The sequence below is a fragment of the Amphiura filiformis genome, chromosome 12 (genome assembly GCF_039555335.1).
Source record: "Amphiura filiformis chromosome 12, Afil_fr2py, whole genome shotgun sequence".
NCBI classification, from domain to species: Eukaryota; Metazoa; Echinodermata; class Ophiuroidea; order Amphilepidida; family Amphiuridae; genus Amphiura; species Amphiura filiformis.
The window spans coordinates 47,311,781-47,332,958 of NC_092639.1; the positions used below are offsets into that span (position 1 = coordinate 47,311,781).

The window sequence follows — 21,178 nt, forward strand, 5'->3', positions numbered from 1 at the left end:
AGCCCAATCCTCACCAAAAAAACCCAAAAAACAAATAAAAACACTCGCAATCCCATGATGCAGTCATGTCTACAGTAGAATTCATCTCGACCTTTGCAGGACTTAACCCCATTAAAAGCTATTAAACCAAGATAACACTCATTGAAACAGCTCAACTGATTAAATCGGATCTTCTCTGGTTGTGCACAAGTGACTGTTTTCATGTGCGATATCGCAATAAAGCTGGTATTCATAGCTTCAGTTGGGTAACCGATTATAAAGGAAACGAAAGGAAACAATGTTATGTGTGGCTTTGTTCACGAAATCAGACAATGTCGTGCTTTTGTAAAGAGCGTCGTGAAAATGAGCAACATAATGATTTTTGACTTAACACGGTTTAGAAATAATTTCTTCATATTTTTGGTGTTATCTGTCGTTTACATGTCCTTCCTAAAACACAAAAGTACGACCCTCTCCAAACACCTAAATTAGCTAAAAATTTAGGACATGTTACAAAACTTTATTTTCTAGAACCTATTTAGAATAATTTAAATGTAGCTTTTACCGGTTTTTGTGGCATCCTTCAGAAGTGAGCGGTCCGATACCAATATTTTCGGTCAAATCTCCATTCAAATAACACGGGGAGTTGGCTAGCTATGCCTTGCCCTCACTCATATTTTACAAAAGTACGACCATTTCTGAACATCTAACCTAGCTGTAATTTTAGGTCATGTTAGAGAAATATATTTGCTAGAAGTTTTGGAGAATAAATAAAATATTGGCTGGTTGTTTTTCACACAGTGATGTTAACTAGGCAAGTGTCCATTCTCCCAACATACATCATTTGTAGGGGTCACGCGTCAATGGTGAGAGCACTGTGTATTGTGTATAGGAAAACGGACAGTAACTGCAGTATGCCCTGAATGATTAAGATTATGTACTATACCTACCGCAATATTTGGTTGTATTCATGCATTCAGGATACTGACTACATATCAGAATGACATCATTGCATACAGCACCAGATTGACACCAGACATCACTGTCCTTGCAGAGAACTGTTCCAAAGTTATCAAAGATAATAAATCATAAATATATCTTGTTTGTTAATCTGTTTAAACGGTTGTTTTAAAGAACTAATGTAATGATTTCTGCATTGAGCAAGCCTGCTTTGACGCAAGGAACACGGTAAGGAATGATTCTTTTATCAAATTAAAAGCAGAAATTAACATGCCAAAGGCTTTAGGCCCAGAAGCGTCCAGCTTTGAAATGCGTCGTACACTACGTAGTTAATTAGCTCTTAAGGGAACTGCAAAGTATTATGATATTTAGTTTCTTACCTGATTCATGAGTACGTTTTACCATTACTTCAAACCCTCGACCAGTCACCATTTCATCGGACTTGAAACGCAACCAAATGGACGACCTTTCTATGACAACAAACAACTGTGCAGCCATAAAAGAAGAGAACTCGTGAAGCACATCACTTCCACTCCCGAAAGTTAAAACATCATGTACAAACTGGGTTTCGAAGGTAACAAATTCGATAATGAAACTCTTGCCTTCGTTTGATACCAGGTTCCAGTGACATTCCATGTTATTTGGATAGTGATATGGATAATTCGCACTGGTAATGTGATGGGTATATCCAGGATTAACAGATTGTAAAAGTGTGCCACATTCATCTGTAAAAAAATCAATCACTAGATGATCAATTTGTACGGTTTCCGAATGCTTGAACTTCTCCATAGATTATAGAGTTATAAGATAATTGAATACTTGAATACAAAACCCACCCAAGTCCATACTTTGGTCAAATTGAGTTAAGCATGGGAAATTGTTGCTTATACATAGGTCTATGGTATGCATTAAAGAACAACACAAATCCACCCTCTACGTGCGTCTATTGGGCATGTGAAATCCAGGACTTGTGTGGTTTTTGCACACGGCTGACGTTCTATAAAATTGAGATGATAGCAACAGTGTTGACGAAATAAGTAGTAAAAAACGCAGCAATGAAGCTGAATGGGCACAGAACAAGAAAAAAGACTGAGAGCAAAGGGTGTCAAGAATAAGCTAAATCGCTATTGTAACTTCCGGTTTTTTTAGGACACTTTGCCCTTTGACCTATCTGGAAAATTCGGGTTTTGTGCGTACAAAATATAATTTAAAACTTTTTACTAGAATAAAAACAAACTTAAAAAACATTATTATTAAATGAATTAATTATTTAAATATTTTTAATGATAACATTATGACAATAATAAATAAATTATTAATAATTACAGCAATTTTCCCGATAGGTCAAAGGACAAAGTGTCCTAAAACTGCAAAAACTGTCCCACAATGCATTGCAAACTTCCAATGCCGATTGGGCTTATACACCGGGGAATACACTTACTATGTGATTCAAAAACATACCCAAGTCCGGCATACAAAATGACCCCTCACGAAGTCCCCGAAATGCTACCCAATTTAAAACTATTTACCAGGTAAATCTAACTGAAGGAATTAAAAATGATGCACTTTTTTTTCGGTTTCTCAAAATCACTTTCCATGGACTTGGGTGGGTTTTGTATTCATGTATTCAGTTGTCTGCAGAACGAATGATCAAGAAATTCAATGTGTGTGAGTGGGAGGAAGGGTTGATGTAGTGAAGTATTGCCAAAACACCAATGACCGTGCAACCTGTCCAAGTAGATTTCCATTGAGCACTCTGGTTGTCCTCCTGCATTTCTTAAATCAGACCCTTCCCATATTCTTGGTCTGTTGTAAAAGCCAATATTGATCTATTTTAGTTCGAAAGTATCAAGAAGCTCATTTTCCAACTTACCACAGCGTTCTTCGTCTGAGCCATCAAGACATTGCATCTGTTCGTCACACAATAATGATGACATCAAGCAACCAAATCCGTTGGCACAGAGGAATTCGTTTGGATTGCATGGGACTGAAATGCACTTATTGTTATTATAATTTGGTTCATCTCAAGTTTGGTAGTGACGTATGTGCGTATTCCGTTCGCCGCAGTATCAAATCGCGCGCGTAAAGTTAAACGCCCTAAGTGTACACGCATGCGTACATGGGTGGTTTGTTGGCACGCTTGCAGCGCAACCGCGAAGTAGCATTGACGCAAAGATGTTTTACTTTAGTAAAACCTAGATAAGCTGATGCCTATACTGATGCACGGCAGTGAACGTAACCGTTCCGGCTGAAATCCAGAAATGACGTCATTTGTTCTGGTGCTGCCACTTCCGGGTAACGCGGGAGAAGAACATGCCTTTTGCAAACAAAATGGCCGACTCGTCCCGGCCCCTTTCCAGCGAAAATACAGCTTATTTAGCCAATGTGAACATGGGTCATCGCCAGAAATATTTTCCTAAGCATATTGGACTAACACGTCAGCTACATGGTATATCACGATATAACAGTAATAAAAAGAAAACTGCAAACGTTCGTTCGTCGGATTTTGACGAAGTGACCAGCTCTAATGACGTCATGATATAAACAACGTCTGGGTCGTTAATAATTAATTACGTAAACCCAAATATGGAAACCTCCAAACCTATGCAAATTAGGTGTTCGACGAATCAAAATACGATCAGCCCACCTCCAAACCTATGCAAATGAGTTCAGGCGGTTACGTGAACATGTAAACTAATGCGACTCTTGTGTATACCGACCTCTGTGCATTGACGTCACTACCAAACTTGAGGCGAAACAAATTATAGCATGGATGACATATCGACAATGTCCCACACCATTTAAAGAGCCAGTGATATTATGCAATTTCACTCGTATAGAATGATTATACATTGTAAAACAACTTTGTTTGTTTCCATTACTTCATTTTGGTGTTTCTAATAAGACCTGAACACAAGTCACGTTTAAATTATTTTCCACTTAATTTGTTAATGCTTACATCCTAAACCTAGAGTGAATAACTCTAACATGGTGCTTACCATACAAATGATGTCCTCTTAATTTCACCTCAAATCCAGTAGAGACCAGCCCACCACCAACACCTGTGGTTAATCTCATCCACATGGCAGTGTCATTTATAGTACCAGCACGAGGAGCAATTGACCCAGAGAATCGGAACGCCATGCCAGAGTTCTTAATTTCAGTACCAACACCGATCGTCAAGAAGTCTTGGTCTTGGTAGAGATCCAACGCAATGAAGGTAACATCTATGAATCCGTGAAGAGCTTTATCGGTGATCTTCCAGAAACAATCAACGTTATCGGGATAATAAGCGGGATAAAACGGTGATGTAACGCCAGTGTCTTCGCCACTTCGGAGTGTTAAAGTGGTATTTGGGCAATACTCTGCAAAAAAAGTTATAAAATGCATTTCTTTACTTTGATATGTTCCTGGTGATGAGAGACAGAGAAGCAGATACTGATTCTACATGTATACTTATTGAGAGACTGAAATTCAGCAGAAGTTGCAAGTGTTTGGGCACAACGATAGGACGTTATTAAAAATGTACTAACGTACCACAGTTCCATTCATCTGACCAGTCATAACATTCGCCAATGGTGTTACACCTCAAGGTAGGGTCTAAACAACCGTAACCGTTGTAACATTTATCTGATGGACAGTCAACTGCAAAAATGAAAGAAAGTGTTTGCAAGTAACTATTAATATTATGAATTATCAGGATTTGTACCTACCTATATTGACTTGTATTTTGTAAAGCATTAGGTTCTGGTTGCCCAGCCTGCTGACAAATTGCTCTCCTTGAGAGAATAAAAGGTTTGAAATTTCAATTATTTCCCGCCATAAATAAAATTATTATTCCGCTTTTACAAGGATTTGTCCTTGACCATCCATAATGGAGGCAAATAATCAAATTGTTTTCATTCTGTTTACTTATTCATTCATTATTTTTTATTCATTCAAACAATCTATCTCATGAAGCCAGTGCGTAAATAAATCATGCTTCCTCCGAATGACAGAATCAGTGTTATAATTGAAGACCGAATTAAAAAGACTAGTTTGCGTCTGACGTCAGGGGAAAGGCGCGACGTGATTGGTTACTGACCTGCGCAGTACGGCATTTTCGGTCCGGTTGACAGGACGTCATACGCAAACTAGTCTTTTTAATTCGGTCTTCAATATTTGTGAACCAACGCCTAGGCATACACTTACCATCAATATTATCAGTTCTAATAATTTCAACAATAAATCCGCGATATTGAACCCAGTCATTTGAACTAAATGAAATCCACATTTCCCATTCGGGAATCAATACTGTTCTTGGAAATTGCCATAGCGATCTCTGTACAATTGTGCTTTCACTCGATACTAAAGGCCCTGTTCCAATTGACAGCATATCAGCCCACTCGGTTTCCAGGTCCAATATAGATATCACATACGTTCCTGGCGTGTTTTCGGTAAAGAACCAGATGCAGTTGATATTGGGTGGATAGTTGCCCGGGTAGCCTGGTGACGCTAGATAGATGGGATTGCTGCTTGTCAGGTTGGCAAACTCAAAACCGCAAGAATCTGAGGGGAATATTTCGTAGTATGAAAGTAAATTATTTTTCCATTCAGTGGTTGTTTATAAATTGCTTAAAAGTGAAGGCCAAGTCATTCAAATTGTTATTGGGTGTTTTTGAAATCAAATATTTAGCAAAAACCGAAGAAAACAACAGTATTGACGAACTTGAAGCCCCTTTCAAATACATATGATTAATAACATTAAGTTAAGGTTAAGTAAAATGGTGTTCACTACATGGTTAAGTAAAACAATGCATGTTATCACTTGGGGCGCGGTTTTATAAAATTACCGTCCTGTTTTGTCCTGTAAGTCAAATAAGAATCCTGTTATCCTATATACCAGCAAAATACACATTTCCCTTTTTTTTTCGTTTTTGGCTTTGGGATCATATACGTTATTTGAGCAAGCTTATTAAGGGATATGTTCAAGAATACTCACAGCACATCCATTCGTCAGAGCCGTCCCAACATTGGCTAATACCATCACAGACCAGCAGGGAATCAACACAGCCCGGTACAGATATACAATATAAATCATCGTCTTTACATGGTTCTGATTTAAAACAAACCAAATGGGAAAATTATGTTTCCATTATATGTATTAGTATGACCATTTTTCATATTCATCAGAATGACCTGTTTAATTATCTAGATCAATATTTTATTGAAAAATACCACTTTGATGTTTTGCAAAAGTTCATTCTACAAATCATATACTTTGAAAACTTGCTTGATTTATTGTAGTGAATGAGTTACGTGCGTTTTACAAAAGTGTTGTTGTTTCAGGCTTCAGCCCTCTTTACAACATAACTCAAGAACCACAGGCCCTACAAAAGTATATCTGTGATATTTGCATTCTTCTACACACTCGCTATGAAATGCATCAATGTGATTTTTGCCCAAGCTCACTACCCTTTGCAAGATGCTGTGAAGTACCATATCGCAATAGTTTAAAATAGTTGCTAACCTTAAAGTAAAATGTGATGGGCAGCCTTTGATGCAGGTGGGTTGCAGCGTGAGGCAGAATTTAATAAGGCGTATTGCAAATGTAATTTTGATTTGGAAGCAGATTAATATGTGGAATTAGGTTTTGGAAAAGTGAAATTAACATTGTGATCTTTAATACATTCATTTTACTTGAAACATTCGACAAATGCCAGACAAAACCAAATACATTGAAAGAATGCCTAAAGCTTGTTGAAATAAACATTAACTCGCAGGATTTAATTTTAAAAATGTGAATGCCATGCTCTATAAACATGATAATTTGCATTAGCGTGTATTTGATGTTTTTGAAAATATACTTACATCTTCTTGAAAATTACGTAAAAACACCCAATAAGCAGCATGCTTTGTTATGCTTTGCCTTAGCTTGATCACAATTTGAAGTCTAAACAACATGACGAGTTGATTCATAGAACGTATTTATAGTGAACCAGATTATCCGGAATTTAGCGTATATAGTGGCGACCAATACCGTATAATACATGTATGTCCGTTGAATAGATTCATCAGGTTTGTTCAATAAATAAACATTTTGGATTTTTTGCTTTTCGAAACCAAGTGAAATTTTACTCACTACAATATTTCGTCCTACGCGTCGGAGAACTTCATCAGGTATGACTGATTTTGGTCATCTGATCCACTTTCCCGGCAAACAAGTTTGAGTGGTTTCCGGTATTCCTTAGTCTAGAGAGTAAAATTTCACTTGGTTTCGAAAAGCAAAAAATCCAAAATGTTTATACATGTATGTACTTATACGCTAAATACCGGATAATCTGTCTCCCTATAAAACGCTCTATCAGCTTGTTTAGTGAATATACCGAGTTTTGAATATACCGCATACGATAGTCCTTGTATATATACCGAAACTCTGTTTATAGTGAGACACAGTTATCGCACACATTATATACCAACTAACCTTACCGTACATTTGCAATGACCCCAAGGTCACACGGTGACACGGGTAATGTGTATCTATTATGGCGCGAGCTATAAGCAGCCCATTCAACAGTATGATCATGGCGGCACTCTTGGGCATGTTGGGGGTGAGAAGTGTTCCAAATGTTCTGTGCACATTCTACGCATCATGAAGAAGCTGTTACTTACAGCACACAAGTTATCCTCGTGTGTTTATAGTGCAAATATCTCGCGCCAATATCCTTCGGTTGAGAAGGATATCGATGTGCAGTATACGGTACCAGTAGCGTACCGTGGCCGCCCCAACCCCGGGGGGCTGAAGAAGAAACAATTTTGCCGCCCCTTCCTTAACAGCCCGAAAAGGTTGACCCAATTTTTTCACGGTCGTTTGAAAAAGTGAAGAGCAAAAACAAAAAAAACAAAAAAAAAAAACGATTTTAGGCGGTAGCGTCCCAAAAGCAACATTTTTTCAAATTTTTTTTTGCTTTTTCAATTTTTGCGCCTTTTTGCTTTGCTAATTTGTTTTGCCGCCCCCTTCGTTTTTGCCGCCCCTGTTTTTGCCGCCCCTTCTTCTTTCGCCGCCCCTTCGTTTTTGCCGCCCCTACTTTGACCCCGGGGGCTGGCGCCCCAACGCCCCCCCCAAAATACGCGCATGGGTACATACTAATACGGTTATCGTTTATGGTGAGTAAGTTTCCGGATAATTTCTGACCGGATAGAAATTATACCGCTATCTGCTCCCACTAAAACACGCTGTTAGTCTTTTCTTTGATAATCAATTGTGCAGACTGCAGAGTTACAGTATACGTCTAGTTATCAGTTCGAAAATTGTGAGCCGATTGGAATATTTTATTTGGTTTATTAAAGCCAACGATCTAAGATTTCTTTACATAAATTATTACCAATATACATTTGATCAATTTTCAGAAATAGGAGAAAAGGAGAGCGCAATGAGGGTTCTGTTTTTATTGGGACACCCTGTATATGACCCTTGGGTAAAGGGATCACTCACATTGCTTGAATGTGAAAAGCGAGTTAATATAACAAAAAGGTCACTTCTGTTGAAATGCTTTTGTGATAAGTAAGATAGTGTACTTGATGCTGCTGACTCGAGTGTTACAAAATTAGTTGTAACATTTTCCTGCCTTTGGTGTGTCAATTAACTCGAACTGCATAGTGTATTGGAATTGGAATAAAATGTTCAGAATTGAATTGAAATTGATCAGTTGCACATTCTACTGCAATGTATTGGAATCGAATTGAATTCATTCTAAAGCAAGGTGGATTGATTTGGAATCGGACAGGAATGCGAAAAATTGAATTTGAATAGAATTGAAATCAACTATCTGCAGTGAAATAACATTAGTCGCGGACTGGCTCTGATGGCTTTCAGCTCGCCTGATTTAATCTGGTATTATGAATGTATTTGTACTTCCATTGCCTTATAAATAAAGCTATTAATATATTAATATAAACAATGCTTTGTTTTTGCCGACTTTATCTTAGTAAATGCACCATCAGGTCAGTTTTCCGATGGAAGAAGCTTTATAATGTGTCCTAATTATTATTGTATGATATTAATGCACGGATCTGTGATTAAAGTAACCCTTCTTGTCTATGATTAGAAACAAAATAAGGTGACCTTATTTGTTTAATTAGCTACCAACAAGCATGACGACTCAGCTGTATCTACTTTTCCCTAATAGTTTAATTGTCATCAGAGCTACATTTGAAGATTACGCTTTGATGATATTGATTATTAAAAAAAGAAGAGTATCATCCTTGTCCTTGATGAGAAATAAGATTTGTGATTATTCTTTTTGATATGACGAGCAATTGCCAGACTGACACACTAAAGTAAGATTATAAACGGTAAAAAGGGAGGTTTCTAGAAAGGGGGTCAATCTGTTTAGTGGCAAAATGTGCTATAAGTTCACTGAATTTTTTTAAACAAAAGATGTAATAAAAAATATACGAAGTTTAAAAAATTCAAGTAAACGCATAATTTTGGTTCACTATGACGGTATTTTAATCCACAAGCAATACCAACAAACTAAAATGGTCATATCAGAAAAATGTGTTTTTGTACTCTGGCTTTATGGACTTTGACTTTGTACGTTTTGTACGCTTCAAATCCACCATTTTAGAGGCTAATTCACTACATTATGAGCGCCATAATGTAAACAAATCAACCAAACTAAAATGCCCATATCAGAAAAATGTGTTTTTCTCAGAATTGTACTCTGTGGACTTTTTGCTCCTCAAATCCGCCATTTTAGGCTAATTCATCAACTAAGGGAAATCGCATTTTCTGTCAAACAAATATTTTACACCATCTCCCGACACACCTCAATTAATATTTAGCCCGTGCGGTTTATGCAGACCCCTTCCAGATCAGTCATGGAATTTTGCGAAAAAATAGTCCATACTTCATAGCAGTGTTGTAGGTCTCGAGACCAGGTCTCGGTCTCGAGACCATCTCGAGACCTTTTTTGTAGTGTCTCGGTCTCGGATGTCAAGGTCTCGGTCTCGGAACTCAAAAGTCTCGGTCTCGGACCTCAAAAGTCTCGGTCTCGAACGTTTTTTTGTTCGAGACCTGTCGAGACCTGAAGAAAAGGATATGATTTTCTGTTGTTGTTAATTATTTATTCCTTACCCTAAATTTCAATGAATGTTGAAGAAATTGTTAAGAATAAAGATACAGAAATCATTTTATAAAGTTATAAAAAGTTATAAATGAATCATAAGTGAGCTTGTTCGGATGTGAGCTTCCAATTTCAGTTCATGATTAAACATAGGTGGGCAGGTGGTGGAAGCGAGGATCCCATTTAACTTTTGCAAGGGGAACATTCTCCACAAAAGCAAAATAGATGAACAAATAGTTGCCCTGTGCAGTGTGCATCTTCTTTTCAGCACGAAAAACAAGTTTGTTTTGGGCCCAAATATGGTAAAATTGCTCAATTTTGCACGCTTCGCGCACTGGTGTTTCTGGCCCTTCACACACTAGCCTAATTTTGCCTCCACTATCGCCAACATTTTTGAAATTTTCCCAAAATTTGGAGAAAAAATTGTAAAAATTAAAACAAAAAGTGTTAACTGCAGGTCCAAATTTCTTGAACAGTTGGTACAATGATGAGTTCACTTTCAAATTCTCAGCGGCACACCGCTACCCAAACCAAACTTGAGTATACCAGGGGATTAAACCAAGGTCTCGGTCTCGGTCTTGGTCTCACGGAACTTAGAGGTCTCGGTCTCGGAAGGGGTGGTCTTGGTCTCGGAAGGTTTGGTCTCGGTCTCGGTCTCGATCTCGGACGGGCAGGTCTTGGTCTCGGTCTCGGTCTCGGACATAGAGGTCTTGACTACAACACTGCTTCATACCGGGGCACAACTTGTATCCAGGACCAGATTTACCTTTTGTTGGACCCTGGGCACGGTAATATGTCTGGCAGTGTCTTATCTTGTATCTCTTGTATCTTTACTCAAAAAGGGGATATTGTATTACAAATTTGTAAAATGTGTTGGAAGCAGAATTTATTTCTGCGCATTTTGACACCTCATTTGATACGATAGCCCAGAAAACAATAAAAACACCGGTCAATTTAATGTAGTGAGGTTCACATTTGAAAGTTGCACTTACATACAAATTTTTACAATACAAAAACACTCAGATATCATCACACAGATTTCCTTCCATTACACTGAATGCAAAATCAATAGAATTTACTGCAACTTTCAAATCTTGGGCTACGTTGATTTAAATGTGACGTCAATATTTATTCAATTGCTACACATGAGGTGTCAAAATGTGCAGAAATCAATTCTGCTTCCAACGCATTTACAGATTTGTAATACAATCACCCGTTTTTGAATAATGGTCATTATTTAAGGGGGTTAGTTACTTTTTTTGAGATGTTTATAAAACATGACGATTGTTACCATATAATGTAATCTACATGTAATAATCACTTTGAAATGTCTGCTTACAATTTAATTATATCATATTTATGATATTGAAGAAGACTAAGCAGACATGGAAAAGTGGAAACGCCTATTTTTGTTTACAAATAAAACATCCGTATAAATAGCACTTGCTAACATTTCTAAAGTCTACAATCTACCAGATAATTTTATTATGATGACGGCTGAACAGATAAAACATAATTTTCACAAATAAAACCAAACATCTAGTATTATTTATAGCACTTTACCAATGTATATAATTCCACCTGGGAACTTCGTGCATTCATTTCTTTACATATAATATAAAACACGACTACTTTTTGCCACACAATTTAATTATATCGAAAAAGCAAAACTAAACAAACATAAAAAAAAAACCACAAAGTTAGGACATCAAGTAGGACATGGAGTTTATTTACGTATTTAAAATTCATTTGATAAAATATAGAAGGCACAGCCCCTATAGGGAATTTTAAGCTTGATTTGTATATACAGCTAATACAGGTTTCACAAGTTGTTAGTCCCTCTAAGACATTTTGGTAGAATCCAAAGCTATTCGATCAATTATTATCTTTTGTTTTAAAGTTGACATCCAAAAGTTGCATATTTCTTCATAGGCTTTTATGCATCACTTTTTGTTTCAAACCTCTGTGCAATAATTATGAGCCATGGGGGAGAATAGAATGGGAGGTTTTTTTACCAGATGAAGGGGGATGTTTGGCAAGCCGAGAGGGGGCACAGTCAGTCTTAAAAAGCAAAACAAAATAGGCAATTTATTCTTTTAACAATAATATAAATAGATGGCGTAAACCCGAGCCAAAGTGAAGATGCATATTTACAACGTGTGTCCAATATTATTTTGCCTCGGTATTTCGAACCCGGGACAACTTGCATCCAGGGCCTGATTTACCGTTTGCTGGCACATTGGCACGGTATGATTGACAGTGTCGTAGCCACGTGTTTGTACACCTTGGAACTGCATGCATTCATGTCTTTACATTTAAAGCGTGACTATTTTTACCATTTAATCTAATCTTCATGTAAAAATTACTTTGAAATGTCTACTTGCAATTTAATTATATCATATTTATGATATTGAAGACGACTAAGCAGACATGGAAACTCCTATTTCACAAATAAAACTTTTGTTCCGAATTATTTACTGAATAAATTGCCAAAATGTTATGGAAAAGCCGGTAAAAAAGATACATCACTTTTCAAATAGCAACAGTAGATTTCAAGGAATATCATCATTGTACTAGTTTTATGAGATATTAATTATGGTTCCCAAATTTTGTGGGCAAAATGATTTACTGGGTGGCATTTTTGCGAATGGGCAAGTTGAATTTACTGAGTGGGCAAAATAGTTAGGCAAATGCCCACCCAGGTTGTGAGGTTCCTGTTATTTACCTCCCTAGGCTGTATCTGGCTGTACCGGGGATTTTCCCATACGTATACCAGCATAAAAAAAATCCGCGTTTCTTCGAGTGAGAGACTGATGATTTACGTCAGCGTGACTAACGACAAATCAGAAAGGAATCTCATCCGGAAAAAGAAATCCGGACTTATTTCCCGGTAAAGATTGTAGCGGAAAACAAGTGCGGATTCTTTTATGTTCATTGTTTTATCACCATGATCGATCATTCAAAACCCAAGACACTTACCACACGACCAAGATGTGTTGAGACATTGTGGATATGTACTACACAACAGTATGTCATTAAGACATGTGTGTCCTGATCTGCACCAGATGCTCTCATTCCTGCAAGAAACTGTTTAGTAATAATAACAATAAATTAGTAGTAGTAGAAGTAGTAGTAGTAGTACAGGGTGTCCCAAAACAAAAGAGGCCCCTCATTGCGCCCTCTTTTTCTCCTATTTCTGAAAAGTTGATTAAATATATTTTGGTATGTAAAGAAACCTATAATCGTTAGCTTTAATAAACCAAAACAACGATTATTTCAATCGGCTCACAACTTTTGAAGATATGCCCTTTTGAATAAAAGTACCCGTTTTGCACTCTATCCACGGATAGTAAACAGAGTGGTTGGGGTGGCTCATGCGGTAGAGTGGCCTGCACGATCACCAGACCTCACACCACTTGATTTTTTTTCCTTTGTGGCAAAATCCAAGATCTTTGCAAACGTATTACTGAATGCATTCGCAAGTATGCGGCGCACAAGGATGGTACGCAACGCAATTGATGCAAAGAGGACCAGGGCTGAAACCTGTATTCGCCAAGGAGGCAATCAGGTAGAGGGCAGAGCAGCACAGTAAACCCACTTCAGAAGAACCAAAGACAAACCAAACAGCCTTTTAGTGCTACCTTTTATTCTAAAAAGAGAAATGACTTATGTTGTAAATAAAAAAAGAAACAACAAAGTAAGAAAGTAAGAAACATAATAAAACAAAAAGGCCAAGAAAAAATAAGTAATTGCAAGTAAAGCAAAAGAAGTCCCATTTGGCATCCATTTTACCCACAAATTAATGACACTATTAACAAAATCCATTGTCCATTGACCGGTAAAACCCATTCCATAAATAAAGTTATTTTATAAAGTTATCATTGAGGAATGTTTGATATTCATGCATGGTATGTGTACTCCTTTTCAATCTTTGAAGTAGCCAAACCTTCTCCGTGGACAGAGTGAAAAACGGGTACATTTCTTTAAAAGAGCATATCTGCAAAAGTTGTGAGCCGATTGATATAATTGTTTGGGTTTATTAAAGCTAACGACTCAAGGGTTCTTTACATACCAAAATATATTTGATCAACTTTTTAGAAATAGGAGAAAAGGAGGGCGCAATGAGGGGCCTCTTTTTTTTGGGACACCCTGTAGTAGTATGGTCAAAATAACCAGTGGGGTTTCTTTCACTTTACCTTGCTATTAAAATGGACAGCAACCCTTCCCGGCAGTTATTACTAGTATTATTTTAACATTTTGAATAACGAATAACAAAATTAAAATTGGGCGGAAATCGTACATTAACGCTTTAACCAAATTCTGACCTAAAATCCTAAACAATCAATCCATTTATTACATTTTGCAATATTTAAGTTAAATTCAATTCAATTCAATTAAATGACAGCCTTAAATTGAAAAGAAAATAAATAATGTAAACTCAAGTCTCATTTTAATCAACCTTGAACGGTGGATTAAATTGGATCGACACTCGACAGACAATAAGATAAACTTAAGAAGAAGAAATAAACCTGGTTTGAATGCAGCAGTGGATATATTTGTCATTAATTATTATTTCAGTCAGTCTTACAGTACATTAAGCAACGTTTTATTTATTTTTTTCATTTTATAAATCATATCTTTTTAGATACTTTTCCCCAAATTGACTTGTTCAAACTATAATTTTTTATGTTATATTCCATCATACTATATCATACATGTAGAACATGTAGTCATAATATCATACGGTATTCAATCATAATAGTCATAATATGATATTCATATTATAGCATATCATATTCATATCATATCATATCATATCATATCATATCATATCATATCATATCATATCATATCATATCATATCAAAAGAAAATTACTTCAACTAGAGAGTCGTGGTGCCTTTTGTGAAATGTAATTTTCATCTCCAAGAGGTCCTTTATTTATTTTTTTTAAAAGGCAAACTACCTCGAAGATTAAACTACTTGTATCTTATCATGATATTACTTTTATAATTTCTAAAAAGCCATTTTATTCCACGTAGCCATGGAAACATGCACACTGCCTACCAATTATTGATTATTATTTGTTTGGTTGATCTATGCAGCTATAAAATAAGTTTGAGATTAATCAGTCTGTGGTGATTATGTCCATCGCAGGTGGTTTTTAAGACAATAAGGATTAAGTTGATTAGAAACTCAATTAAACCATCTCTGACTTCTATCTTTTTTATCCGATGTATCATCATTATCATTAATTTTATTACTACTCCGCAAATATAATTTTGTCATTGAACTTTCGTAGCCTCGCTCAAATTGGCAAATTGGACCACGGTACATTTTGGTGCGTAACTATAAGCTCTAGAAATGAAATGAAACGTACCAACCAGTACAACTGACATAGTACAAAACAGTCAGCCGAGAGGGCTTACAAACTTTATTTCCATTCTTCTTGACTAACATACTCAAGATATCAGGGAGGAAAATGACACGTTAACTGTTAACAGTAAAATTCAACTTGCCCATTGCCCAAAAGTGTCTACCCAGTAAATTATTTTGCCCCCCAAAAAAAAACCCCCAAATGGGCACCATATAATAATTATCATACAACTTATCATACCATGGTGCATCTTTTGAAATCAACTTGTATTTTGAAAGTGATGTTGAATAATGAAAGTGACGTATCTTTTCTGAACAACTTCGGAGTAGGAATCAATACACAATCATGACAATGGTGTAGGAAGCTAAAAATTATTATTATTTTGAGCAATTTCCACACAAACCCCGAAAGGATTCATTGAACCCAAAAATTCTTGAATGAGGCATGTTTTTAATAAGTTTAAAAAAAATTTGAGCATGCACAAAGAGGTAAAAGTATTATAATTATGAAAATAATTCAATGCAATCAAACTTTAAATAATGAAAGAATAGCTTACATGTTATTTTTTGTATAATTATTGCTTTTTACACCTTTTCGACTGTATTCTGCATGTGTATTTATTATTTTGTGCAACATTGGGGCCTATATTATTTACTTTATTATAAGAATTGGTAAAATAAGCATTTTAATTTCAGATGGGAAATAGGTCAATCTAATTCAGGGTTGGCCATATATTGTCAAATTCTAGTAAATTCATTTACCGGCTTAGTTGGAAAATACCGGAGAATACCAAAATAATGCAGAGATGTAGAGATACCACTTTAGACCACTCAAAAACCCTGAAACTTTGTGAAAGAATCCCTGAAGTAATGTGTAAATTTGGATAAAAAGTCCCAAAATGGGCTAAAGATAATAAAAAATGCGGAAAATTTGACTTTATAAACAAGGCAATCCAGGCAAAACAAGGAAAAGTGGCATCTCTGATACCGGAAATTATTGGGGAAATACCTGGTCAAATACTGGTTTGGCAATACTTAGTATTTATATTATATTTTAGTAATTAGTTTGTGTTTTTAACAGATTTTCATAATTTCTTATTAACTAATTTCAACACATTTTAGAAAATGCCACTCATCCAAAACAGGTATAATTAAATTAAATTTATATTTCTTTAATCTGTGAGTGATTACATGTGTTTGTGACAAGAAGTTAAACAGTAAAAGTCAAAAGTAAAAGTGAAAACATTATTTCACTATAATATCTTTTCCATCTAATTTTACTGCATTTTTTCTACCTAGCAGTAATGGTGATTGATAACTAGTATAAGATTGTTAAATGTCTAAAGCGAAATATAATACGGCATACAATAAGTTGCTACATGAATATGCTAAAATCGGTATAAGATGCATGTAAGGGTAAAGTCTACTTTTTACATCAAAGCCAAATTCTACGCAAAAACAGGTTTACATTCCGAAAATCCAAACACCTGGATGCCATTAATTGCCCACCCAGTAAATTATTTCCCTAATTTGAGGGCAAAAATTAAATTGCCCACCCAGTAAGTTATCCTCATTTACCTCCCTGTGACAAGATTTGAATCTGCAATTTACATATTCTTAAGATATATCAAGCAAATCCCACATATTTTACTGCTTAAAAGTACAGGGTGTCCCAAAAGTCTCAATACCATTTTAAACGTTCATAACTCTAGTATACATCAACTGTCAGCAAACAAACATGAAGGTATATCGTTGAACAGAGAAATCTGGTGCAATTATTTTGACACCAACACCAAATATGACATTTAAACTCAATAATATAATAAATAATCTACGGTGAAGCAGTTGAGTATAAGTTAATTAAGTTTAATACTACCTTCTCCCAATATCTAGACCAATCCCCCGTGCAACTCAATTACAAAATTAAACAGTTCTCCTATTATAAAATAGACTATCAAGATATACACTACACAAATAAATGTGTACTTATTCTTTGATTTTATTCAGATATCAAGCCAGTAACAGCTATCTTCTGAACTTGTGTAATATGCCATGCCTCTTCTCTGTCACAAGACTCCTGCACCAGGATATAACTCTCAATGGGTCACAGAGGATGAGGAAAGACGGAGATGTCAACATTGAACATAAGTGCCGTTCATCTTATTGTTACTGCAAGCCCAAGGAAACAATCGGTTGTTTTCCATTAAAAGTGTAGTCTAGCAATGTCTAGGCATATTCTAAAGATTAAATGTCAAATTTGATCTTCAGTTGGTGCTTTATTATTAGTATGATCAAGGTCATGGTTGAAAGTGCTATTTGAATATATAACCATTCTTAAATTGTAAATTCTATAAAAAAATTTCACTGGTAAAGAAGGTGAAGAGATCAAAGTCTAAAATTCGATTTCATAATATTCAACGAGAAACGCACATTTGTGTTACCAGTATTGAATGTCGTATTTGAGGTGTAATCATGGAAGAAGAATAGAGCACGAAGTGCGATGGAATTGCAACTCCGTTCGTCGACGTGAGGTCAGTGACGTCAACACTTGCAACATGTGGACGTAGATGGCAGCAGCATTTTTCTGTCATTAGCATAAGTCTCCACTGCACTACGCAGCAGGCCGTAGGTGGCAGCAGCATTTTTCTGCAGTTTTTAGTAGGCTATCAGCACAGGGTAATACACAGGGGAAGCCGACGCTGTCGCCATCTTTTTGTATTGTGCTAGTACAGAAGTTGCAACGGCCTGGTGTAATTGTTGATTGCTCACGTATGCCGTATTAAGACGGAATCTAGATGTCGTGTCAAAGGTCAAGACACGACATCTAGCCCCAGAGGGCACTGGTCTATCGTAATTACTGATATGTATCATGTTGGGTATCTAAATAATTGTATACATTTACTCTTTCCAAATATGGTATTTTGATTTCCCTCGGCCAATCCTAGTGAATGGTAACACGGTTCAAAAAAGGTATCGAGACTTTTGGGACACCCTGTACCTTGGGAATCACATTTAATTTTGCCCTGTTGCGCTATCGGCGCACCGGTAGGTACCAATGACTCTTTTATCACACCCTGGACATTTGAATAGTGAAATCAAATTTTATTTAGATAAATAAAAACCGATATCACTATCCAAATGTTCATTATAATGCTAGATACAGTTAGGCCAAGAAAAAAAAGAATGTATGTCTCAGACTCCCGCGCGCATTGCTATGTGAAATCCAATTTAGCGCATAGCGCTACGCGTTGGTCGTAATTTTTTTTTGCCCATATGTTCATTTTGTTTAAATATTTTTCAGTATCGTATAGCGACTCAATTTTGTCTTTTTTTGCAGTTTGGTTGTTGTTTTTTGTACACATTTCGCCATGATTGTAAAGAGACAAACAAAACTATTCGTTCTATATGTTATATTACTACGTTTCTGTATTTGAATATCAAAAAGTACATAAATATTGTGCCTTGACTGTAAAAAAATAAATATATCGCATATCGCATAACTCATTTTCTTTAAAAAAATGAAAAAAATGAAAAATCGCATAGCACTTAGCTTTTTTACCAAATGTGTCTGAGACATACTTTTTATTTTGACTTATACGACGTAACATTTCCAGGGTACGATAGAAGGAGCCACCGTACCGGTACGTATCTAGTTGTCCACGTCCAACTTAGTTTCGTCAGCACAGATAATAGAGACCTTGACATAATCCTCTATAATCCTCTAGACGTTAAAGTTAAAGTTAAAGTAACTTCATTTCGCAAGGTCTCTATTGACTGTTATCATACTAACATTTTTAACGGAATACTACTCTCACGTAGCACGATAGACACCCATATGATAAAGGAAGCGAAGGTGGGGTGTTCCTCACTATACATATCGGGGCATCGATAGTATTATAGGGCATACCCAAACGTTGTGCTTTGGTCACGATTTACAATTTCTACTTCATACGTTCTCTCTTACCCTTTTCAAAGATCCGATCAACTCGTAACTCAAATCCAGGTGCTGAGCCGATGCTATCAGAATGAAATACCAACCACATCATCGGCTCTTCCAAAACTGCAACAAACTGTGATATAATCCACGAAGCAAATTTGTGAATTGCCTTTTCTGGTACAGCATCGTATCCTTTTCCAACGGCTAGAAAATCATTTTCATTGTGTGTAACGAATGAAATAAATGTGATTGCAAAGCTGGTGCCTTCTATTGAGTGCAATTGCCAGACACATTGTTGGTTGGCAGGGTAGTAGAGTGGGTAGTTGGGCGAAAACACGCCAATGCTTTCATGCACGGTCACATTCAAAGTGAATACACCTGTGGAGTCGACGTTTCCTTGATTTGAATGAAACGTACAATGCAGCTGGTGTAAGTATTTAATAAAAAAATGTTGGCTCAATCAAGCAATATTGAATTCAATTAATTGATTTAATTTTGAGAAATCAAGGAATCAAATAAAATTACAAATTTCGATCTTACCGGCTTCACATTCTCCTGAAAGTTTGATCAGTAGAAGCAGTATCAACATCACAGCCATGTCTTATACAAGAAGCAGTACACCAAAATGAATTTAATTTGTTCAAAATTTAGCAGCATACAACAACTTAATCATTTATGCGACTAATGTCTTTTCAAGGATTGTGTAGCACACTTTTTTAGTAAAGTGGTTGGTGATTAATATGCCATGCGCAGGTTGCGGTTCAGTCTCGATCTCAGCCAGTTTGTGCTCCGTCGTCACAAAACAAATCGTATGGCGACAACCTCATTATTACGTCTTTTGTGATTGGCCGGGATTCATCCCAGACTAAGCTTGGTATAAATCTGATGTCAATCAGCCATTGGGCTTCAGTGGTTGATGGATAATCATGCGGTGATATAAATCCACACGATGCATGCGAGTACGCGCTGCGAATTTCCTGGAATGAATGGCGAGAAGATTGGTGCCTCCGTGGCTGCCGCCCCATTGTCTACTGATTCCTATTGAAACTACTGTACATTTTGCACCTGCGGTTAGTTATTAATCTGGTCGGTATATTGTTTAGTGCCTAGTGTCACTTCTACACAAGTTACGTCCTAATTCATGGTTCCATTGCCAATTGAAAACCTTTTTATATGGGAATTCATAAACCAATCAGCGATCGTTATTTCGAGGCTGTCGCCTGGACGTTTGTTTAATGACAAAGGAACTCAAACCGGTTGGGACCGAGATTAGTTGCGGTTTTCATATTCAGCCCTTTGAGCATGCGTGTCCAACCCACTCGGCAACAGCCCATTATAGTCAGAGGTTTCTTTAGTGCATTTTAAGCTGAGATTAGGGTTAGGGATAACGCATTCCAGCGAAGGGGTACTGGGATTTTGACAAAGCCAAGCCCACAAAGGCCTCGTATCGATGAGTCTATATTAAAAATAAATAAATAAAAATCCCTACCTACCTACCCACCCTAATTCTTTTTACATGTTACTCCAATCAAACAATTTTAGACCTTATAATCCTGTTCCGATTCCGATGCATAGCAGCAAACTAGTATACTGTTCGTTTCTTTGTATCGAAGGCTCTAGCGAAGGCAAGGAAATTTCCTTCAGTGAAGGCAGCAGAGCTTGGCTGAGCTCAGCGAACCATTTTGGCTGTACTCCCTTAGAGATAGTGTTAAGCTTATAGGTTTAGGATTTTAGGGTCAGAGTCAGAGTTCAGTATGTTTGGGGATAGAAATAGGTGTGGAGTGAAGTTTTATATTAGGGTAAGGATTAAGGCTCATAAC

The 21,178-nt window shown here is 36.5% G+C and overlaps 1 protein-coding gene across 1 annotated transcript; it reads right to left on the reverse strand.

Annotated features, from left to right (window-relative positions):
- Positions 1–1,115: 1,115 nt before the first annotated feature.
- Positions 1,116–19,956, reverse strand: LOC140165532 (tolloid-like protein 2). The gene is made up of 8 exons (XM_072188818.1): positions 19,899–19,956; positions 19,386–19,625; positions 5,131–5,487; positions 4,477–4,584; positions 3,939–4,304; positions 2,813–2,926; positions 1,320–1,664; positions 1,116–1,180 (listed from the first exon to the last, which is right to left on the reverse strand). Exons 1-8 carry the CDS (start codon positions 19,954–19,956, stop codon positions 1,116–1,118), a joined length of 1,653 nt encoding a protein of 550 aa, XP_072044919.1.
- Between the last annotated feature and the right edge of the window lie 1,222 nt (positions 19,957–21,178).

Coding starts and splice junctions, on each gene's coding strand:
- LOC140165532 (XM_072188818.1), bottom strand. CDS start 19,956: ATGGCTGTGATGTTGATACTGCTTCTACTGATCAAACTTTCAGGAGAA. Junction 4,585..5,130: donor TAGAACTGATAATATTGATG/GTAAGTGTATGC, acceptor TCATTTTTGCAG/TTGACTGTCCATCAGATAAA. Junction 4,305..4,476: donor GTCAGATGAATGGAACTGTG/GTACGTTAGTAC, acceptor CTTTTTTTGCAG/AGTATTGCCCAAATACCACT.